The 24098-nt window shown below is 37.3% G+C and overlaps 1 protein-coding gene across 1 annotated transcript in view; it reads right to left on the reverse strand.

The window, feature by feature from the left end:
* The window catches only part of ESR1 (estrogen receptor 1), a 124848-nt gene that overhangs the window by 49698 nt on the left and 51052 nt on the right, over positions 1-24098 (reverse strand). Inside the window, 1 exon segment of the mRNA XM_075087910.1 lies at positions 13822-14154. Coding sequence (XP_074944011.1) covers positions 13822-14154 — 333 coding nt within the window.

Below are 24098 nucleotides of genomic sequence, written 5' to 3' on the forward strand. Positions count from 1 at the left end.
CTTAGTTTTCAGCAGTCCACCAGGCACCTATTCCTACTCAGCATTGTGAAAGGTACCTAAGCTTCTAGGAAATCTAGGACCCTGATTTCCAAAATTGTCTTCTCTTCATTTCGAACAGGTGACTGAAGTATTTGAAATCTCAATGAAGTCTATGCTTTCATATTGAATAAAATGTTTCCTTTCACCTGAAAAATGTATTATCTAGCAAAAAGATCCAAAATGCGATTTTGTATCAAGTGAAAAATATTCTTTTTTATTATTTGGATCTGCCACAGAACAAAGAAATTAATTATTCACACAACTCTGATGGAGACATCTGGAAAAGCTTTGGAACAGTGTACAAGTTCAGCCAAAGTAACTCGACCTATTTGTCATCTTTTGTCAGGACTGGAAAGTTGCATGGAATTCCATTACATTAAAAAAATCACAGTAATATATTCTAAAAAGTACAATAGCAGAAATTAAAGATTAGAAGAAAAATGTGTAACTTAAAATTCAGCAAGTTTCCCCTAGAATTATAATTTTATATTTTTTTTCAAACCGGTAAAAAAGTGACAGTTTTCAACTTTCTCATTTACAGAGAAAACAGGATTTATTTTGTTTTTCTTTTTGCTTTCACCTGCATACAGAACATGAGTTTGACAGGCTCCTCATGGAAAAGAATAACACCTTTAGCTTGGATCAGGAAATGGAGCTCCTTCACACAGTTCAGACTTAGAGTAGGAGACCTTTTTTATGAATAACATCACCACACTGACCCTCCAGGCTCAATTTGGCTCATGTATAGAAGTCTTTTTCAGGCTGAAGGCTTCTATTGTTGGAGGCAGAACAACTGTGGTGTAGGAGCCCTGAGGCAGCGAATATCATCTGATTGCTACCCAGGCAAAGTTGCCCACATTTGATTATATCTAGAAGGTTCTTGGGTTCTTGTTATATACTTCTACAGCTCATGTATGGTTATAAGCATCTACAAACACACTTAAATATAGTCCTACCCCTATAAACATCAGGTATTATCAATACACTCAGAGACTCGGAAGCCAAGAGAGACAGCATCAGGCTGGCAGCTTAAGAAGGAGGAAACCAGCTCATCAGCCTTATACTGAACTACTTCTGATGTCCCATTACTGAATTATTTCAGAGCGGTTTCTGACAAGATGATACCTCTGTCTCCCACCTACTTGAAATCAGCACTTAAAAGTTACTCCATAACATTACTTGTAAATAAAATATCTCCTAAGAAAGCTGGTAACAATTATTCACTGTTAGCTGAAGAAGAGCAGATCTGAATTAATCAGACTGCAGTGATGGAGTTTTACCAAAATGTCTCAGAACCCCTACTACTGATAAAGAAGGTACAAAAAGCCTCATCTGGAGTTTAAATAAAAGAGCATGCGGACTGAACAGTCTGCTGAAATAAGACAGTGAGGGAAATGTATTTATGTTGCCTGGCGGTGTCTCATTCAAACATCAGGATCTTTCTCAAACACTTGATTAGAAGTAGCCCCTTAAAAAAAATGCATAGAGTGGAACAAGTACTAAAGTAGAAAAGAGAGAGAGCTGAGAAATATACTACATCATTTCAGACTTAGTTATAATTATTTTTTCCTTAGACATACTTAACAGTATCAAAGATCACTTCTCAGGGTGGCTTTGCATAACACCTGGATAAGGTAGCATGTAAATCTTCTGCAAGATATAAGCCACATTTTTGGAAAGAGAGGTATACTGGCAAGGCATAAAACAGGAGCATAACAAGCATTATAAAAAAATACCAGATTTAATTCATATTCATAGCTGTAGGCTAAGAATCTTTAAATTAGGGCTTTTTTGTTTCACAACAGGGATATTTTACATGCTTCACAGCCTTCACATGCAGCAGATAAAGTCCTCAGACAGCAGTTTAGGGATGGGTACGCTGTGGCACATTATAAGGGAGTTATACAACACAGGGAGGCATTGGCACTGCCAGGAGCAAAATTACGGTTTCTTGGTGGTAAAGCAACTTTCTTCCCAAAAGGCCCACTGTAAAATAACATAACCCTACATGTATACTTGTATGCAAAAGTGCATTTGGTATTCATATCAGAGTCAATGATTCTCCATAGCTGTGTTTATATGAATACCAAGTGGGAAAAAGAAATGAAGTCACAAGTAGCATTGATAAATACGCTAGGTTTCATGGACAGCTCTTCTTTGTCAGCTGAGAACCTGCCTATGTGTACTGCTTTTAAAATATGTGACACATTAACCAATTAATACCAGTGGTTAATTCCACCATTACTGAATAAAATACATTATAGCTTTCCTTTTCCACTGACCTTGCAAAATCCTACCCTGCAGAAGAAAAATAAAAATCAGCTGCTGATTCCAAAAAGTCTGCCACATGTCACTTTTTACTACCTGTACAGTGCAAACTTGGCCCAAAGAACTTCAGAAGAATTTGCTGCCTTCCTGGAAGACAAAGACAGAAGAACTTCCAAAAAATATGCCCTAGAATAGGCAACCAACCACAGGGTAACTCAGCAAAAAGAAAGCCCCAGGGTTCCTCTACCTTCCAAATAGCACAGGTAAGTGGACAGACAGGCTTCGCCTCTTGGGAAGTCAAGTCTCTTGTACCCCAGCGATGGAAGCAAACTAAAGACCCTCTATGAACTGGGATGCATCTTGAGTGAGGGGGAAATGACTATGTTTCCTCTTCCCTTTGACTCTCCAACCCCTCATAACTCTGGCAGAGCATTACAGAACATATTACATATCAAGCAGAAATACACAAAGTAGAAGCTATACAACATCTACTTCAGCAAACAGGATAAAGGCTGTTAAACGGTGCCAGTAACTAGAAGATTCTTGCCTTTTGTACAGCAGAGATTGGAAAAGACCTCTCAGTTGAAAGAGAAATAAAGACAAATCAAATTAGAAAAAGGCTTGCACTAATGCTGTATGTTACTATTGACAGTAAAGATACGTGAATATTCCTTTCTAGCACCCTCACGTTAATACTTGCCTGTTTATTCCCAGTATACTGTTACCCTCACATTTCAACTGGCTCAACTATATTGCAGTGAACTGGACTGGCAAACTCACAGAAGCTATAGGCAACCCAAAACACACACAAAAAACCCCAAATCAATCCTGCTACTTGCACAGCTGCCCCAACCCAGGGGGAAGCAGAAGGGTAGGAAACACTCTAGCCAGCATTGCAACTGGAAGAAATATTTGTGAAACTACAATCCCACAAAGTACATCCTACAAATGTACGTGAAGCTCTTAAGTAATACTACCTTTATAGCAATCAAAGGAGATTTCTGTAATAGGTCAGACATGCAATTCTACTATATTCATTTATATTAGTATGGCAGTCTTATGATTTTAGCTTTTTTCTGGTCAGTTGTTTTTAATACAGTGAACATACCCAGTTAGAGACTGTTCAACATTTTAGTAAACAATTTGCCCACTTGCCAGCAGCCCATATAGCCACTTCTCTATTTGCAGTCATGTTTTCTGAGGGACAGCAGCTGTTGCAGAAGATGCTTCATTATTAGGCTATTGATAAGATTTAATATTCTCTGGCAGAATTATGCCACATTCTCTATCATTGTGAATCAAGTAAAATGAGATTTCTTGAATTTTAATTTTCTAAATCACTTCAAACACTCCAGAATGGCATTTAACGTGGAACATAACTCATATTGTCTAGCGTCTAAGTGAGGTTTTGAACTCTACTTTTCCCCTTGATTCTGAGTCTCATAACTTCCTACTGGATTAACTGAAAAACTCCAAACCAAAAATCTCAAGCTGCAGAGACAAAAATCACTGAAATTTCTACCAACATGCATTTTCATTTTCTGAGGTCAGCTTGCTCACAAGAAATATCAGGTACCCAGGAGAATCGCTGGGTACCCCCTGATATCTGGGAAAAGGGAGCAGGACACTGACTCAAAGTGTCACTGACTCAAAGGACACTGACTCCTCCCTCCTGTTTCCAGGGCTCCTCTTTTCAAGAGGCTTAAGAAGCTTTGCGTCTAGACCCAGCATCTAACTGCAGTGATAAATAATTCGTCTCCATCTCCCTGCTGAGGACCGTGGTGGATAGCTACATTTCTTAGAAAGTGCAGAACTTTCTATAAGGAAGAGTCAAGGCAATATTTTCTTATGGCCACTCTTAGCTGAGAACAAACTCCTGGAGGAACAAGGCAATCACAGATTTCTCATTCCCCTTTCCACTGTGGGATATGCTTTAACTTGCTTTCACTTGCTTAAATTCACAGCAGTCCATAACTAACTTGCAGACAAAACAACATACTCTTTACACACATAGTTCATTTCCTGGAGAGATAATCAAAGAAAATAAATGAGCTGCATAACAGATGTGTTGTATAACACACCATTGCAGCAATACAGACAGGGTAAGAGCCTATCCAGAAGTCGTCTGCAATAAATCTTTCCTAATTATTTCTGTGTATCTTAAAAACTCCTATATATCTAATGTGAGAATTTAGGGAATGACTGACTTGAACAGAAAACTAATACAGATGATATTAAAATAACCTCTAAACTGCAATTACAGCTGACTGTGCTCAGAGATGTAGTACTGGAGAGAAACTAAAAGAATTAGGCTAGTTATTAAATATCAAGTAAAAAGGGCCAATTTATGTGAATTATGTGAACCGGGAACAATGGATATGTGCGCATGCCCATACATACCGCATCAGTGCTTTCCAACAATCGCATATTCTTTTTGTAAATCATTTTAAGAAATCAATAAATCAGGAGGGATCATTACTTACTGTTTACTTAGAGTGGAAATAAATGAGCATTTCTTGGAAAGCTCCAGGGTTCAGCATAGCTGAAGACTCTAAGACACGTATGTTCATCCAAGAGTGTAAATTACTTATCAGCTAAAGAAAAATGGCAGGAAATGTTTTTATAAAAGGATAATTTCTTTTAGAAATAAACTATTACAGTTTAAGTATTTAATTTCCTTAAGTTTTGGCTAAAAATATAAAAGTTATTATTGTGGATGCTCATTTTTGCCTCTTTGCTTGCCAAGACCAGTAGAGTTTCATCTTCAAACATTTATCATCAAATGAGCTTGTATGTTACTGAATGCCCAATGAACTCCGACATGTAAGTAGTCCTTGTTAAAAGAAAGTTAGCTCCCTCTTGCCTGTTGGGTGTTATTTCTCATCTGCTACTGTATGACAAGATTATGGACAGTAAGGTAATTTTGATTACAGAAGATATTTGTTATTTGAGACAGATTGTTGGGAAGCCCCAAAATTCAAGACTTTTGAGTTCTAATATTTCTTACTCTGGAAAATTCTGAACAGAGGCAGCCCTGTAATAGCACTTTGGGTCTTGATTCTAAAACCACTGTGTACATAAGGAACTTTACATATGTGGACTGGTTCCATAATCTTAATAAATGTATCTGGATATGTGCATACTTGTAGAAACAGAGATTTACACCCTAAGATTTGTCTTCAGATTTAAATTTAAATTTCAGCACATACTCTGTTCAAGGACATTGAGATGGAGAGATGTATTAGAGGTTCACCACTCTAAAGAAGGTTGTTTTTTAAAAAAATAAAAATCACCTAGAGTATAACATAATTATTGTGCTGAGCTAATACGTAGATGGCTTTGAATACCTGTATTAATGGTTTTTCAAACTATTCACTTCCACAGAGAAAGACAGGAACCAAGACATCTCTGGGGAAACAAATATATCATTTAAAAAGAAATACTGGTGTTCCAGCAGTTATTGATTTATTGGAGAAATCGTATGAAGAATGTTGTTAGATATATTTCCTTTTCTCTAAATATATGAAACACACTTAATGTGAAAAAAAAACAAAAGCACATTTTCCCAGCATGGTACACACACTTACCTCCATCTTAACAGAAACTTATATACTTAAAAGAAAGGCCACAGCCATTTTTTGGTCCTGTGCACAGAGGACAACTACAGTTATGCAACATAAGTAAAAGACAGTCACTTTCATTCTATATTTGTTTATAAACTTGTATCTTATTACACCTTTACAGAGGGCAGGAGGTTGGATAACATGCTTGATTCAATAGCTTTTGGCAGTCATGTCTCTACGCAAAGGAACTCTGTGAATGAGAGGAACATATAGCACTAGCTATGAATTACTTTAACATTGGATTTTTGTAATATTAGAAAGAATTACTGACATTTATCATGTTCTTGAGTGAAATATCACCTCAGATATGAAGTAGAGCTTTTAATTGTGGCCACAGAATCTTGGTAAAAGGGATACAAGCAGATGCACTTGCATAACAACACCTGACTTATTTTGCAAAATTTCTTTCTTCTTCTGGAAAAAGAAAAAAAATCTAGAAAGCTACAGAATTAGCTTTAGGAGTTTGTTTAAATATCTAGTAAAAATAAACCAAAAAATTATTAAGTGTTACAAGCTATGTATTAGAAAACCCTCAAGGATATATTTCTGAGCTCATTCAAAGGTTCTCCAAAGAAAGATTTGAAGTGGTTCTCTAACTACTTTTCTTTCCTAACTCCATTTCCCTTGATTGAAAATTTATGCAAATGAAGTGACCCACTTTGAATATATTCTTGGAATCCTCACTGCCAGGAAACTCCTGGGGGAAGAGTGGGGCGTGAAGCTCAAAGACTATGGCTTGGAAAAGAAAATGGAACAGGGCTAGTGAATAGACAACATCCCAAGGCTCTTCCTGTGGCAGGGGGAACAGGCAACATCCAGACCCTTCCACTTCAAAGAGCCCCTAAACAAATTACTGTCCTCTAGCAGGAGCCCTAGGAAAGATTAAGAGGCCCAAGACTGAGATGATGAACTTGCTGTTGGCTCGCCTGACTGATTCCCTGTATCTTCTTCCTCTGGTCCTCTTGCATGTGCTCTCTACTTTTTCTCCCAGTTGGAGTCTCCTTGATGCTGGTCAGCTTGCTAACATTAGTCCTGATGTATTTATCTCCCCTTCTATATCCCTAACTCTAGGGACTCCCTGGAGTTTGAAAAGCATTGCATTAGGATACTTCTTAGATTTCCAGTATCATTGTTGTTATTCAGACACTGATCCTTTTTTCTCCTGCTATCATTTTCTTCCAGTCTTCAGCTAGTGAAAGCACTGCCTGGATTTTTGTTACCATAGATACCTGCAGCCAAAGTTTATGTTCCTTCTCAAGCACTTCTGCTGAACTGCTCCTTCTCAGCTTTGGCTTTTCTCTCTCTGGCACAAGCTCCCGGTATATATAACTCTGTCACACATCTCCCTGTCATTTAGAATCAGCATCTTCCCCTTGGTCTCTCACTGGCAAACCATTGTGTCACGTGGTCTCATTCTTTTCTCTTATTTAAATTTCTCTACAGGTGGAAATACACCTCATTGTGTTTCTAAAGCACTAAATAACAATTCTATAGACAATAAAAATAAAAGCAACTTGGAAGAGTGGGTTTGTCTCATATAGCACCCAGAAGCAGGGGGAGGAGAATGGAAAGGGGGTTTTGTCTGGTTTTACACAATATAGACAAGAAAGATTAAATCACAGGATCATAGAATCATTACAGATGGAAAAGACATCTAAGATCATCAAGTCCAACAATCAACCCAACACCACCATGTCTCCTAAACCATGTCCTGAAGTGCCACATCTACACATTTTTTGAACACCCCCAGGGATGGTGACTCCACCACCTCTCTGGGCAGCCTGTTCCAGTGCCTGACCACTCTTTCAGTAAAGACGTTTGTCCTAATATCCAATATAAACTTCCCTTCACTCAACTTGAAGCCATTTCCTCTTGTCCTACCACTAGTAACTTGGGAGACAAGACCAACAGCCACCTCACTACAACCTCCTTTCAGGTAGTTGTAGAGAGCGAGAAGGTCTCCCCTCAGCCTCCTTTTCTCCAGACTAAATAACCCTGGTTCCCCCAGCTGCTCCTCGTAAGACCCTTCACCAGCTTCTTTGCCCTTCACTGGACGCTTCCCAGTAACAAAATGTCCTTCTTGTACTGAGGGGCCCAAAAATAAACACAGTATTTAAGGTGTGGCCTCATCAGTGCCGAGTACAGGGGCACGATCACTTCCCTACTCCTGCTGGCCACACTATTCCTGACACAAGCCAGGACGCTGTGGGCCTTCTTGGCCACCTGGGCACACTGCTGGCTCATGTTCTGCTGGCTGTCAACCAGCACCCCCAGGTCCTTTTCCACTGGGCAGCTCTCCAGCCACTCTTCCCCAAGCCTGTAGTGTTGCATGGGGTTGTTGTGACCCAAGTGCAGGACCCGGCATTTGGCCTTGTTAAGCCTCATACAATTGGCCTCGGCCCATTGATCCAGCCTGTCCCGATCTGTCTGCAGACCCTTCCTACCCTCAAGCAGATTGACACTTCCAACCAATTTGGTGTTATCTGCAAGCCTACTGAGGGTGCACTTGATCCCTTCATACAGATCATTGATAAAGATGTTAAACAAGACTGGCCCCAAAACTGAATCCTGGGAAACACCACTTGTGACTGGCCGGTAACTATATTTAACTCCGTTCACTACGACGATGGTTCTGTGAAATGATGCACAACTATAAAGATGCTTTCTAGACTAAGAAGACACAGTGATGGAAAGCTTTTATTTTATATTCAACAATTTTAAGTCTACTGCCCTGCATAATCATGCTATTGCATGATATCTCTCAGTCTGATGTTCAAATTCAAACGCAAAGTGATTACCTTATTCCACTATAAGGATTGATTCTTATCTCTTACATTCATGGTAATGAATCGAAACTCTACAGAAATTAAATTACCAAAAAGCAGCCATAAAGTAAGATCCAGATGCTTGTTATCATTTCTCTTTTGCTTACAGATCCATTTGCTTCCTCTGTTTTTCCCCATGAAGTCAGGGGAACACTTAGTATCATTTCAACAGATCAAAAGATAAGCAGAGGGATGGTTTTTTAATAACGTTTTACAAATATTCACAGCAAGCCCATTAGTCAAATGAGAAAAGACTATAAAGCAGATCTTTTGGAAGGCTTATTAAAAATTATTAAAGGAATTGTAAGCCATTCCTGTTTCTTAAGGTAAACATAAACTATTGCCAGGAGGATCACTACACTTAGAAGCTCTGTAAACTGTCCTGCACTTAAAGGGTTATTAACACATATCAGTCTTCTATTAGACTTATTTCTTTCCAATGCAAGCTGACTTTATTTTTTTCTGGAGGTTTGGTGTCACTGAAGTGCAGTGTAAAATTGTGGCTATTGTTGGCCTCTTTACACACTGTTCCTAATTTAACAAACGCCGCAGTTTAGAAGGTCAAATAGGAAAACAATATCTTAAGAAAATAGCAACTTCTGTGGCTTTGAAATAAAAAAAAAAATCAGTGCCAAAGTGTTTATCTCCTCGGTTCATGAAGCCATAAAATAAGTACAGCACCGTGAATCATCTCAAAACTTCAAAGCTTGTATGCCCAGTGTACCATTTTAGGGCTATTAAGTTGCACAGCTACTGTACTTCTAGTAAATAGTTATACAAGATTGTAACAGCAGTGCCAAAGATTTCAGCCTTGCAGCAAAACTTCCTTAAAGTTACACTCTTTACCATGAACTCACTGTGTAAGCTTGTCTCTTACCATCTCAAGAGCATCTGCACAAAAAAAAAATTATTGATAACATTGAAAATACCAGCTCCCTTTAGAGAATACAGTACTCCAAGTATAGACGTTACATGATACACACAGTAAGTGTATCATGAAATACAATAAGTTAATTCCTTTGACATATCAGCATTTTATAGAAAAACAAAGTAATGGTTTTGCTCGTTGCATCAAAGACCATAATGAAAATTCACTAAACTAGAAAATTTCATTCTGTGATACTGAAGATGGTATTATATCCCCAAATGGTTATGTAAACCAAGAAGAAAATAGAAAGTCGTATCTTTCAGAAATATGTGATTCAGCAATGAGCAGAACATTTATTCATCTAAGCTGATACCTTGCTACATGTGATTTTTAGTGATTTGTCCAAACCAAATGGTAAAATGGTTAAATTACCTGTGTATGTAAAGTCTAGCCCATCACAATCTGTTTGCACCTGCCTTATGTGCAGCTCCTTGCTATTCCAGCTGGCCAAGGTAATCAGAAGGCACTACTGGTGTCTTACAGAGGCCATCTGGGAGGATTTAAGTCAAAATCCCCATTAGACCATGTAAACAGCAAGTCTTGTGGGGCATTCTACATTTCTGGTATATGTCATAGGACACTACAATATTTTTGTTCATGTAATCTGGCAAACCCACTTGTATCAATGGCCACAGTTTCAAAGGAAATGAAAGCAAGCTTTTATGCACTTTGCATATTATGAATTGCATTGTCATGGGAGAACTTTGGTGTGACCTCAGTTAACGGTCATGTTATATGTAAATACTGAAGATCATTTTTTAGGGTTATACACAAGAAGCTGTCACAAATTCTCTTTTCCCCAGCAATTTGTTGACACGGCCAAGATTGCAGCGTCAATTTAAACAAGTTTAAACTAATGCTGAACAAGTTGCAGTAAAGATTTAAACCAATTCTCACCTTCCCAATCAGGGCATGTCTGCAGATACCTCATTTTGGAGATTGTCCTCAACATGCCTTTATAACAGATCTCTGCCTACATTATAATACACATAAATCAATTTCGATTATTCCTTTTTGTAGAACAGATTCACTTCTATTCAGTACATCTTCTAATTAGCTGTTTCTTCTTCCATGCCCACCTATTTACATCATCAGAAAGACTGGCTGACCAAAACAATGTCTTTACTAGTTGCTTTGACACAATCCCTCTTCTTTTAAAGAGGAGGCTGTCTAGACTATGTAGGCTTTAAGCCTACATAGCAAAAGACTCCAGACATATCCCTGAAACCATTTGTAAGCTATATCTTCATTGCATTTCCGTTAATATCAGTTCCGTCCTTCCTCAACAAGTATGCTTTCAGCCCAGCCACTCGTATTGACTTTGCTCCTTGCTTTCCATCAGCTAAGTGCCTGCATTTAGCTAAATGAACTTGTGCAACGCTTCCAAGGCTTGAGCGGTGTGCACGGAAGAGGCTGTTTCCTGCAACTGTTTTTTTTCCTACTGGTAAAAAGCACATTCGCTTTTTAGAAAAAGATGTTTTTACCCTTGATTCTGAAGCTTGAAGCCTTAGTAAATTAGCTGAGAAAATAGCTGAGTGGAATCCCACAAGGCTGTTGCACAAAATACTTCACCTAACAGAAAAGTTATTCAATTCTTCTGTTTATGCATAAAGTATACAAAAATTCTCTCTAATTAAGCAGTACTGCATATTTCCTAGTAATAATGAAATATTCAAAGGCAACATACTGTGGAGGTAAAAATACAACTTATATTGCCGAACACATTTCTCTTAATGTACATTTATCGCCAGCAAATTCCAGCAGAAGGAAACAGGCAAACAGTCCAAGCAAAGGTCCTGTCTTTGCAAGGTGATCAGTACTTCTAAGAGTTAATATCAGTAACCAAGAACACTCAACATTTTCTAGGACCAAAGGAGAGATTCAGAAAAAAAGATTTAAGCACCTAGCTCCAAAATTCCTACTCTCAGAGGACCCAATTTTAGAGGCAGGTAGACAATTGGGCCTGAATTCTTTTACATCAGCTTTCTAAAATACTTCAATTTCTACTTTTGGTCATGCACACTGTCCACCAAGACACAACACCAAGAACAAGGTAGGTGTCCAGCTCTTTCAGGATCCCCAAACTCTTCATATTCTCTCCTGCTTTAGTACTTTCCTTTGGTATGATTGTTTGTACAGTACCTAATAAATCAAACTATGACTGGGAAGTGATTTTTTTTAGCTTTTTTTAATCAACGTTCACCAGTTTCATATCAAACCCCACCTGTTAGAATATTTATTAATGCATATACATAGAGTCATTTGGCTTAGTTTCTCCTTAGGAGCTATTTTGGCAATTAACAGACACATCTATTTAAATGTGAAATACATCGGATATACACAGATAGCTGCTACCCCTATACATTTGATTTTCCAATTTCAGAAGGAAATAAAGGATATATTTGGTAACCCAGGAAGTTTTTTGATTTCACCAAAAGTAATCATCTTGTGACAAGCAGTTTTAGAGAGATATCTGAATAAAAAACAGATTTGTGTTCCCTAACAGTGTTGCCTTGTATCTAAGCACATTTTCATTAATTACATTACTATCAAAATCAAATGTCACAGAAGGCAAATGTTTCCAGTTAGACAACATAAAGAATTTAGAATGTGATATATTCATGTTGAATGTAAATTAATGGATTTTAACAGACTTAGACTAATTATATCTCTAAAATCAGCAGAAAAGTAATTTGAATTTAGCTGGTTTGACAGTGAATAGCTTTAACTCTATTGACATACGTTCATTTTTCAAAAGCATTTTGTAAAGGCATGATTCAAAGCATAGCTAAATTAACAGGAGAAACCACCCTTGACTTGAACAGACTGTGGATCAGGCCTTAACCACTGTGGTTTTGTCAAGAATAAAATTCTCAGGTGATTTCTTATAAGATACGATGAGAAATGAAACACACACAGGTTCTCATTGATCATAGCTGAAGCCCACAAAGTGACATGTGAAAAGTGGTAAAAAGGGAACCCATGAGACTGGAAAAGACTCAGATTTTATGGGTTATTGATTTACCAGGAAGAGTCTTGCCAAGTTTAAATGAAGGAAAACAAACACGGCATAACCCGGGTGTAATGTTGTTGAGGTAATGCACTTTGTGAGTGAGAGCTGTGGTAGTGTTCTTTAACACCCCATCATAAATCAGCTACATAATTTTAATGAAATAAATTGCTACAGTAAAAATTTAAGAGATCAGAATCCCAGTGAATTATAAAGTATAAATTACTATGTATGCCGTATGTGTATTTTTACAAAGCTAAAAGTACAACATGTGCCATAGATTTCTAATAACCATTTAAATGTTGACTTATGAAAAGTAGTCTTGTAGACTGAAATTTTAAAAGATCATGAAGTTTAATTACAAAACTACTCTCTTATTTCATTGTTATAAATTAAATAAACCACACGAATGAATGTGTAACGTACATTCAACCAAGAACATTACATACTTCCCATTTCTATTTCTGTAATTCCATTCTGTAATTCCCTTCCAGAAACGAGGGGTCATAGATCAGCAACCATGATGCAACAAAATGATAAAGCTAAAAACATCTAGTTCCGGTAGGAAAATATTTTCATACAAAAATTGTTATTTTGGCTCTGTTTTTCAGAGCCAAAACTCATGGAAGATCTGTAATTTATGGTCAAAAAGATAAACTGGCAATTTAATAAATAATACTAATACTTACAGGCTCAGTAGTGATGCTGAATTTATGGCTTACATTATAGACATGAGAGAAACCCCTTTATCAAAAGGTATCTAAATATTTAACATAACTTGATTAGATCTACTTGATTAGATCTGGCTTTTAGTAAACTGTTTTTACCTTTAATTTTACCGTTTGTTTTTTTTTTTAAAATAATTTGCAAACAAAAAAAATTGTCCAACATTCTATGGTGTGGGGAAATATCTTTTCTTGAATAAATCTTTCTTTAAAAGTGACTTACATTGCTCTATAATTTTTTATCAACCAATTAAACATAGAATTTGTGATTTTTTAATGTAGTTATGCTTACGTGAAAAATTTGCATTAAATTAGAATATGTAGTATGAAAACAGGTATGTCTTTTTGCTATTGGTTTGCCATGTACAGGCTTTTATAGTCCACTGGGGCTTTTTTGCCTTACCTGGAACTCTCTTTGCCCAGTTGATCATGTGCACTAATTCTCTGTCTGCAAGGTTGGTCAAGAGGGTCATCATAGAGGCTTCGTTGAATGGTCTATTTGGGTCATATTCAGAATAAACTATGGGTGGCTCAGCTTCCAGCAAGGCACTGACCATCTGTTCTGCCGTCAGGGACAGGGCCGGACTGTTCTTCTTGTTATGTTTAATCACCAGTGGATTTGTCCAAAGGGTGGGAGCTCGCAGCTCCGTAGAGGCCTCCCCGTTCCTGGAATCTTGCTCCTCTCTTTGACGTTTTTGTTTCATCATTCGGCCACCTCTGCGGTCTTTCCGGATTCCTAGAGACACACAAAAGCGTAATGAACTCCTTTCCTTGAATATATGTACTACATACACATGGCTTTAGCCAATCAGCAGCTGTTGTTGATAGACCCAGGTAGCATAACTTTTGGTTTATTTTCTGAAGACTTCTTCCTATATATGGGATCTTACATCAGTAATTGGAGAGAAAAACTGTTTTTAAAAGTAGAGTGTCAGGAATAGTGTACTCCTTCCTAAAATTCAGATTAGTTGGGCTTACACAGGAGTCTAGATGAGTGGCACTGTACTGCTGTAAGCCCCGCAAAAAGAAGTCAGTAATTGGGAATAAATAAATATTTCTTTACAGCACAAACTTCAAAGTATGACCCAACCTCTAGCAGACAACTATTCTATAAATGATCAATGATAACTTAATGATCTGGGTGGGACAGATGGATCACAGAAGTAGGTCTCAAAAACTATCCAAAAAAGTTTTGCTCAAGGTCACTTACTATTTTTATTAAACATCATCCTATTACTGAGCCTGTGATCTTCATAATTACATAAAAGCCATCCAAAAAATTTCCCGTTATAATATGAGCTTATACGGCAATAAATAATGCCTGTGTAAGAAGATAAATAGAAGTAAGAAAAGGAAAGATAACTGCAACCTCAGAATCTAATGTGGGAGACCTACTGTCAAAAGGTTGTAATAACTGCAACAGAAACCACCTTTGTCATTACAACACATTTTTGCAATGTGCTTAGCACTGCATGACCCTGAACCCTGGGATATTATCAAGTCAGCCATACCAATTAGAACAACAGGATAAGACCTTATGGTGGAACAAAACCTCCCTTTGAGGGAAGGTTACAAGAAAATTATAAAGCACACGTGGACTCCAACCTTAAAGGTAGGATTAAATCTGGGTCTGAGTGGAGGAGGCACAGGCATTTTGAGGCTGAATTAAAAACTTAAATCAATCATCAAATGGAGGCAAGGGACAAGCACATAATAAGGGAAGCACACAAAGAATTAAGCAATGAAGAGAGGGCAGCTTATAATGGGGCTTATTCTGGAGTTCTCATGCAATGTGGAAAAGCAGCACTAGTCCCAGTTTGAAAATCAAAAGTAGTGTATCTATAGAGGCAAACTATTCAAGAAACAGAGAAGAGAGAACAATAAAAAAAAAAAAAAACACCACAAAGACAAAACCGCTTTGAGAACTGCTGGCACGTGCAAGTGACCAAGTCTTTCTGATGGTGGGAGAGTGGGAAACACAATCTTTGCTCAGCTTTTTTCACACCACAAACCTTTAAACTCTTAGAATCCCAGTCTTAGTTAGCAACATCTTCATCTCACATCCAGTATTTCTTGCTACAAATGATGGATCATATCAGCAGGTGTCTTTTCCCAATCTCAAAGGAACAGAGAGGATCTTTAGATCTGTTTGCCTTTCTTTGAATATGGTGGTATTTTTACTGAATTACTACTTGAAGATTAAGAACTTTACATTGAAGTCATTCAAACCCTAGTCGGCCTCCTAATTCTATTCTATTAATCTTTCCAGATAAAGTGAGCTCAATAAATCTTTCATCACTCCTACTCTTAATCTCTCTACATTTTCCCATTCGTTAAACTAATTGTAAACCAAAAGTCTCGAGTGCATTGCTGCTTCCATTTTTCATTCAGCAATACCGATTTTTACTACCGCTAAACTGTTTCTATTTAGGACATGAGGAAGAGATTCTTGACATTAAGAAAAAATGCAAGACTCATTTTGGCAAAATGTCATCCTAGAGTTATTCTTATTGGTAGCTTACTTCATTGTAATACTCAATAGTATGCATTCTCTGTCTGTAACACATATTTTGGTTGTATGCTTTATATCAATGTAATGATTTTGAGTTAAAATTGCCCTGTGAAACATGCAGACATAATCATGTGAACAAACCCACACGGTTCATACACACTAAAGCATATGTTAACTTTCTCACACCCCAAATTCTACAGCTGCTCATTTAGCAATTTCCTTTTGAAGAGTTAAAAGTATCCGTGGGGCCTGTACTGTTCAACATACTCATAAATAGATGGACTCAGAACTGACGTAATTCAGAAACAAGATCTTAGGGTTAGAATAATACTATAAAAACATCAGATAAGTTAGTTTAGAAAGTAAATAGAAGGGTAGAAATTATTAGGAGAGGAAGGGAGGACAGAGCATCTTCATAAATCACAGATTTTATTAACTCATGAGGCACACTACAACGAACAGTGTGTGCAGTCCTGTTCTTCCCATTTTAAAAAGAGATATCAAAGAAATGAAAAAGGATAAGAGAAAGCCAAGTAAGATCTTCTGAAATGTGAAACAAGTTTGGTGCAAGAAACAGCTAAGTTGATTAGGTCTGCTTGGCCTGCAAGACAGACGCAAGACAACAAAATCAGGAGTAGCAAGAGGATGAATAAAGTACGACACTGACGCTTCTCTTCTAATACAAGATGGTACCAAACACAAGATGGTACAAAACTACCCCATGCAATGTTCAGGAGAGACAAGAAGAGGTTCTCTTTCACACCATGCCGGGACACAGCTGAAAGTGTGAATAAATTAGAATGTGGTATATGTTAGAAAGCTGTAGGACAAATTTGATGGAGAAAAGAATTCATTAAGGGTTAATAAACACTAATAGGGCACCTTTGCCATAAGTCTCCATGGCATGGATTACTGTAAGATCAGAAAGGATTTTTTTGGTTTTGCTTTTTACTTATTTCAGGCCTGCCTTGTTAAGTAAAACAAGGATGTCATGAGAATTTGACGTAACAGGGAAAGTGGCAAATGTAAGCACATTTAGCTGCTTACAAACCAACTAGATTCTAAATAAGAATAATACTTTTATTTTTAATTCAACTGCAAGCTTTGCACTGGCTTTTCTTCACCTTAAAAAGAAGTGGTGCGTTGAGCAAAGTTGAACATAACTAGTTTTCAGGAGGTGCCCCCCACAAATTCATTTTTACATTTTTATTTTGGGATGTAAAATAAACAAAAAAAACATACTAAGCCTACACTGGATTTTGTAGAGACCAGCTCTGGGGAAAAAAAAGTCAGTAGGAGTATGCATTCCTTCCGCCTCACATCAGCAGCTTTTATGATCACAGACAGAAAGGTCTTTGAATCTGTATAAGCATCATCAGAGATTTATAGAAATTACTACTAACTCTTTACCTAACCCCTAGATGGACAAGCAACACAGTGATTTTATTATTCATTTTCTTGGACCAAATAGGAGTGAGTATCACCCTGAAAAATGCAAGTGCCTCCAAATCTCCTTCAACTTAATCAAATTTTATCTCTGTTAAAAAGAGATAATAGTGATGCACAGTCACTAATCCCAAAAAAGACAACTCTATCAAGCACAATTTCATTGCCAAAAGTGTGCAAACATTTTTTTTTAATATATGAATGCTTTGATTTTGATTCCACAGTTCAGCCGATATAGGAACATGAACTGCCAAATGTTATGAAAACCAATATTCTACCAAAAATGGAAGTACTATGTATCTTGAAAAAGCTCTAAAACAATTTCCACTTGAGTTTTAAAGCTACAAGAGCCAAGATTTTCAAAGGGAGTTTTATAAAGACTTGTATGTAAATTCAGTCATCTTTTTAGATATGGAGCCAGATTTCAAAACTGCTGAATAATTATGTACTCCAGTCAGTAGAACCTGATCAGCAATAAAATAGCATATGGACCATGGAACCAATGTTAACCTAAGGAAATACTTCACTAGTGTTTTCCACCATGTTATTAAAACAAAACAAAAAATAAATTCCAGATTATTAAAAAAAATCCTAAATTAGGATTGTATTGGATGAATATTGAATCTCAGCCACCCAACAGCCACCTTCTAAGAAAAAAACTCCACCTTTAAATCTTTTATATGGAGCGTGTCCAGCAAAGGGCAATGAAGGTGGTGAAGGGTCTGGAGAACAAGTCTTATGAGGAGCAGCTGAGGGACCTGGGGTTGTTTAGTCTGGAGAAAAGAAGGCTGAGGGGAGACCTTCTCGCTCTCTACAACTACCTGAAAGGAGGTTGTAGTGAGGTGGCTGTTGGTCTTGTCTCCCAAGTTACTAGTGGTAGGACAAGAGGAAATGGCTTCAAGTTGAGTGAAGGGAAGTTTATATTGGATATTAGGACAAACGTCTTTACTGAAAGAGTGGTCAGGCACTGGAACAGGCTGCCCAGAGAGGTGGTGGAGTCACCATCCCTGGGGGTGTTCAAAAAATGTGTAGATGTGGCACTTCAGGACATGGTTTAGGAGACATGGTGGTGTTGGGTTGATTGCTGGACTTGATGATCCTAGAGGTCATTTCAACCTTAGTGATTCTATGAGTCTATGATCTTCTGTATTATATAAAATATTTAGAGGAAGAAGAGGAGGAAAACAAAGAGAATAAAATTTGCTTTGCTCTGCCTGAACAATAGAATAATGCATTTTAGATTTAAAGTATATGTACAATCTCAAATTCTATTCTTCTTAAATGGGAACTGCATCTGCCTGTCATTGTAAAGCCTATTCACTTGCCGCCTATTTATTAACCCATCTCTTCAATTTTGCTGGAGTTCTGAACAGCTTTCCAATAACTGCAAAAGCAAAAACTCTCATAAAGAATTTTTTTTCTACAAATAGTACCTTTCTTTGAAGGTTAAAACTCTCAGGTTAATATTATGTTTAAACTTATCTTACTTACCTGCAAATACATCAAAAAATATCCCCAATATTTTTTTAATTAAGCCTACCCCAAAAGTCTACAGAGGTCTAGTCCTCTAACTGCATTTTAGGATACAGACTTTCAGCAATTCATTTTTTAACTATCTGTATCAGTGGTCATCAATCATTGAGATGGCTCCAGGCACTTTATATGTGAAGCCCAGCCTAAAGAATGCAAACTCCCATTGATCTGTGATCTTCTGGATCACCTCAGGAAAGGAAAGACGTCAGCCCCGAGCAATATCCACAACCTAAAATCTTTGGACTATAAGTCTCTGTTTCAAATACATCTCTGTGCTTCACCTTGCAAACAATCTGCAAAATTAGTTACTAGTATCATGATACATATTTAACAGTGGAAACAGAAGCAAAGTTTTGCTGTTTTCTGGAGAGCAACGGTTACTTATGAGATCATACCATAGAGTGGTTCAATAAAAGTCACACTGACAAGTTCTGTATTTTCTAGCATTTGAGAATTTCACTTTGCTACTTTATTCAACCATTAATATACTTAATTAATACACATCATGACTGTACATATTATACACAGATATTTATTTTCTATTAATTAATTGTAGCTGTCATTTCATGACACAAAGTCACCTGACAACACTGTTCTATTTTGGGAGAGGACATAACTATTTTATTTTATAGACAAAAATAAGCAGGCAGAATGCAATTACACAAATTGTGAATTTAGGCAGGAACAATATCTCTTGTCTTGCAGTAAGTGATAAGGATGTTGCAGCTGTGGTATTTTTCTCAGATTATCCCATTCAGTAAAACTGGCTTAGTCCAATGCTGTTTATCTTGGAACCTTTCAGTAACATGAAACTACAATAATTTAAAATCATCACCTTCTTTCAAGAAATGTAGAAGTTTATTATCATTGTGTAGCTGGACCATAAAAAATATATTAACTTCTGAAACAATTTCTCTTTTTTTATCTCTGTCAATAAACGTGCAGAAGCACAGCAGTCTCTCCAAGATGGCTGCAGGAGGCACTTACTGCACAACCAGAAGTGGCAGCACATTTGGTTTCATAATTCCAGGTCCATACAGTGGGATGAGACAGTATTTTATCCTAGAAACTGCTATATTACATCTACTGGAAATAGGAGGGTTTATTTCACATTTTATAAACAAAGATTTTTACCTGTTATTACATATGCTTTCTATGTGTATAATTAAAGAAGAATTTGGTTTGCCTCCTGAGGGAATATTTGGGAAAAGAAAGATGACTGGTGAGGCCTCTCACTCCACCTCAGGAGCTGGTATTTACAGGAGAATGATGGAGAAGAAGGAAAACTTTTCTTTGCTACTCTTCCTTACTTTAACACTCAGCTTTCAAAGAACTGCTCTGCTGCTTCTCCTTCTAGCCCTGGAAGATAGGGCTGTAGCACCTAAGAATTCACAGGAAAAGCAGAACAGACAGGAAGAAAAACTGAAACAACTAGAAAGAGAATTGATAGAGATCTGAAGGGGGGAAGACAACCGAACTGATGTGGGGAATGGGATTAATTAATGCTTCTAGCATATATGTAATAACCAGGACATAATTACTGGATTGGGAAGTAACTCTAATTGCTGCCTGCATAATTTTTCATCACTTCATAGACTTGCAGAGGTGATGTACTTCATTCAGGTTAATTACTAATATCTTTTTTTTTTTTTTTCTGGTGTATCTTGCTTGTTTCAGAAGGAAGACATGGTATTATTTTTTTCTTTTTATGCAATGACTGAAACAAGTAAGTCTATCTTCGCAAAACACAAGGTTTAGGATATAGCAGTCAGTATTTCCGTGTGTATTTTCCCTCCAGAAATTTTAACTGCACCCTTCCCTTGCACCTGCTGAGTTTATACTGCACTGCAGATTTTTAAAGTACTAAAAGAATAGCTTTCTAGTCCTTACCTCCTTTCAGGAGCAATGCCTTCACAGAAAGAACCAGTCACTTTTCTCTCTTTACAGCAACACAGATTAGGGGCATATTGTTTATTTGGTACTTTTTTTTATGTAAGTTCTACAGTAAAATTTATATCATTTTTCATTGATATACAGTAAAATTCTGCTTTTAGTAGTTTCTGTAGTTGTCATAACATACACCATCATAAACACCATATGAGTAGGAAAAAATGTAACTGGTCACAGGTTGTAGCTATGATAAAGCTGTGAGATCTCAGGTACTCTGTTGTTATAACGCATTTCAATATCTTTTGCCTGAATATATCAGGGCTTTTTTATTCATAATGGTTTTATACTTGACAAAAACCCAAAATGTTAAAATCAATGTGCAAAGACTTAAAATCACAGTGTCCAAGCAAGAAAATTAAAAGCAACACTTCAGTCACCATCGGTAAACCTTACCCATCTCATGTGGGTATGCATGCATGTATTATGATGTAACATACATTTCATTCTAAAACTTTAGGCACACAAAAAGGTTTTTTTTCTAGCATGTGCTAGCCCCGATGTGTGCAAACAACTGCGTTATCTGTTGATACAGTCTTGCTTCCGCATTGTGATTCAGGGACAACAGAAAGGCTTTTTAACAAAATAACAGAAGATGGTTTTAATAGTAGTGTTTGCATATAATCACAATTTGAGTAATGGCACAGTAGTCTTCTACTGCTGCAAGGAAAATTTATATTCACTCCAATTGCATTTTAGATTCTCTACTGCCTTAGGTTACCAGAAGATAGCAGGTTTAGAGATCATACAGGGAAATAACAAACCCATGAACTGTTAAATCCCATGCCCCCTTTTGGACAAAGTACCATCAGAGAAGCAGCATGCTGTTGGACTAAACTTTAATTAGTCAGAATATTTCAAATCATAGACAAAAATAATCTCTATCACAACATCTGGCTTTTCTTTCGTCCCCTAACTGCTCTAGAAACCCCATAAATGACATGGAAAATACTTAATTACTGTTCACTGTCTTTCCATTTTTACCAGTGCCTTGCCATCCTACAGTTCCCACACTCGGTTCACTCAGGGGGTGATAACAGCATCTGTCACTGCCCCAGACATGGGCACAAGAATGCAGTTACTGATCAAAGTTCATTGGCACGTAACTTTGAGCTGTACCACTAACAGTACATGGCAGCACCCTGCAAATCCTTGCAATAAGTCAGTGCTCTACAAATTAACCTCCACTTTATACTTGACAGACATTCAGATGGCATTTCAAGCATTTAAACTAGTGGGAAAAAAGTAGATTTGGAAACTCGACAAGTCAAAACATAAAGGCAAGCTAAGTGCCAGAACTGGAGAATCAGTTTCTAGGCAGCAAGCGTGTAAGCAATAGCTTATCATTTGTATCAGCATTTTTTCATGTCTCATTGGATTTTGCAAAATAAGTAACTTTTAACCCAGGGAAGAAGCTCCTACTTAAAAGCTGTTTGCTCAGAAATGAGTTTTTAGCTTTGAAGATTTTCCTTCCTGTTTGTGGCTTCCTGATAATGCAGACTTTTCCTTTTACTGCTTACTTTCCATTTCAGCAACACAGCTGCGGTGACTCCTAGGAGGAACAGGTTCAGAACAGGGCTGGTTGAAATGTCATGGGAAAGGACAGCCTTATGCACAGGAGAATACTGCAACAGCTAGGTTAAACAGGATTACAAAATTAAGACATTTGGCTCACAAATAAATTGGAGGAAAAAAGCCAGAGTGGGGATGTCAGAGTGGGGATAGTGAGTGTGAGGATGGCGTGGGAACCATGCTGAAACTCCCTGTAGCAATCGCTAGCTTGTGGTCGCACTCTGAAGGGGGGAAAAAAAATCATGGCAGAAATGCAAAGGAATGTCTTTGGGGTTTTTTCCTAAGATGACAACAAGAGGACAGATCAACAATTGGTTTTGGAAACAGTAATCAGTAAATGATTTACCAGCTAACCTCCCAGTCTGGAGCAACCTTTGAACCTGAGGCTCTTTGTCCACAGTTCTGCTCCTCATTAGCAGACTCCAGATGATAAGAGACATCTGACATTTCTATATACATGCACAGCCTTGCAGTATTAAAAGTCTATAATTTTGTCAGTTTGTCAAAGGAGTATTTAAAAAATGCTTGGAAACACCTTCTCTTCTAAACAATTTTGTTACTCTTCGAGACTGATCTACCTCGTCAGAATTATGTTGAAAATTGGCACAGAGATGGAATATCTGGTGCTTTGTAAAACAAAGCCTTCTTGAGAATAAAAGACTAAACATACGTGGCAAGTAAAAGAGATTATAAATAAGAAGGCATCCTTCAGAAAGCCAGAAAGTCTATAGCCCAGTTGATGATCAGAATATTAAAGGAGCATGCAGAGAAGAACAGACCATGGCAGAGAAGCCACATGAATCCTTTACACCAGTGGTCACAAAAGAAGAAACCAGATTTCTCTATGCCAGAAACCCTTTATACAGGGAGCAGAGGAACCTTTCTGATTCTGAAGTGAGAGCTCAAGACGCTATAAATCCAAAAGCCTCTCTCAAATGTCCTAATACAGGAGGGATTTACTAAACTTCTGGAGAAGAGCTCTGGCACTTTGTCATCGTCGCTGCCATTGGCAAAACTAAGTGATTGCAAAAGGAAAATAGTGTGAACAAGTCAAAAGTTCCCTTATGGGCACAAGCCTCAGTGTCACCTAGGCACAACTGGCTTAAGAGTCTAAAGGGTGGATGCAAGAAAGGTGGCTGTCTCCTAACGACCTCTTACAGTAATTCTGTTTTGCAGATAGACCTCATTAAGCACAGCTCCACTGAATTCAATAGTTTTTAAATGCTTCATTGGAAATAAAATCTTACAGCTTCCTATAAAACCTAAGGTCACTGTAGCTGCTGTACATAAGTAGAGGTCAGGAATATAACTATTAGAACCTACAGTGTAGGTCCTAATATTGTAATGTATCTCGACATGATGGTCCTTCCAAGGTATTTTTGAGATCTTTGGGATTTTCAGAGCTTTTCTGCTTGGTTCTCTCTACATAAATATATTATTTGGTCACAGGAAAGTAACACCACTTTCCAAGTTCAAGTTTTATAGGCTTAATAAATTACTTCTTTTGAATACGATTCAGACAATCAGTCCTTTTATTTCATATCCATTTCTCTCTTAGAAAAATCAAACAGAAATGTAAATTGTGCTGAAAACCCAGGTGGGTTGATAATTACTTTAAATGAGATACATTGTCTGAAATCTTCTAAAAAAATTAATCAGAATTTAATGTT

The sequence above is a fragment of the Phalacrocorax aristotelis genome, chromosome 3 (assembly GCF_949628215.1).
Source record: "Phalacrocorax aristotelis chromosome 3, bGulAri2.1, whole genome shotgun sequence".
Classification (NCBI taxonomy): domain Eukaryota; kingdom Metazoa; phylum Chordata; class Aves; order Suliformes; family Phalacrocoracidae; genus Phalacrocorax; species Phalacrocorax aristotelis.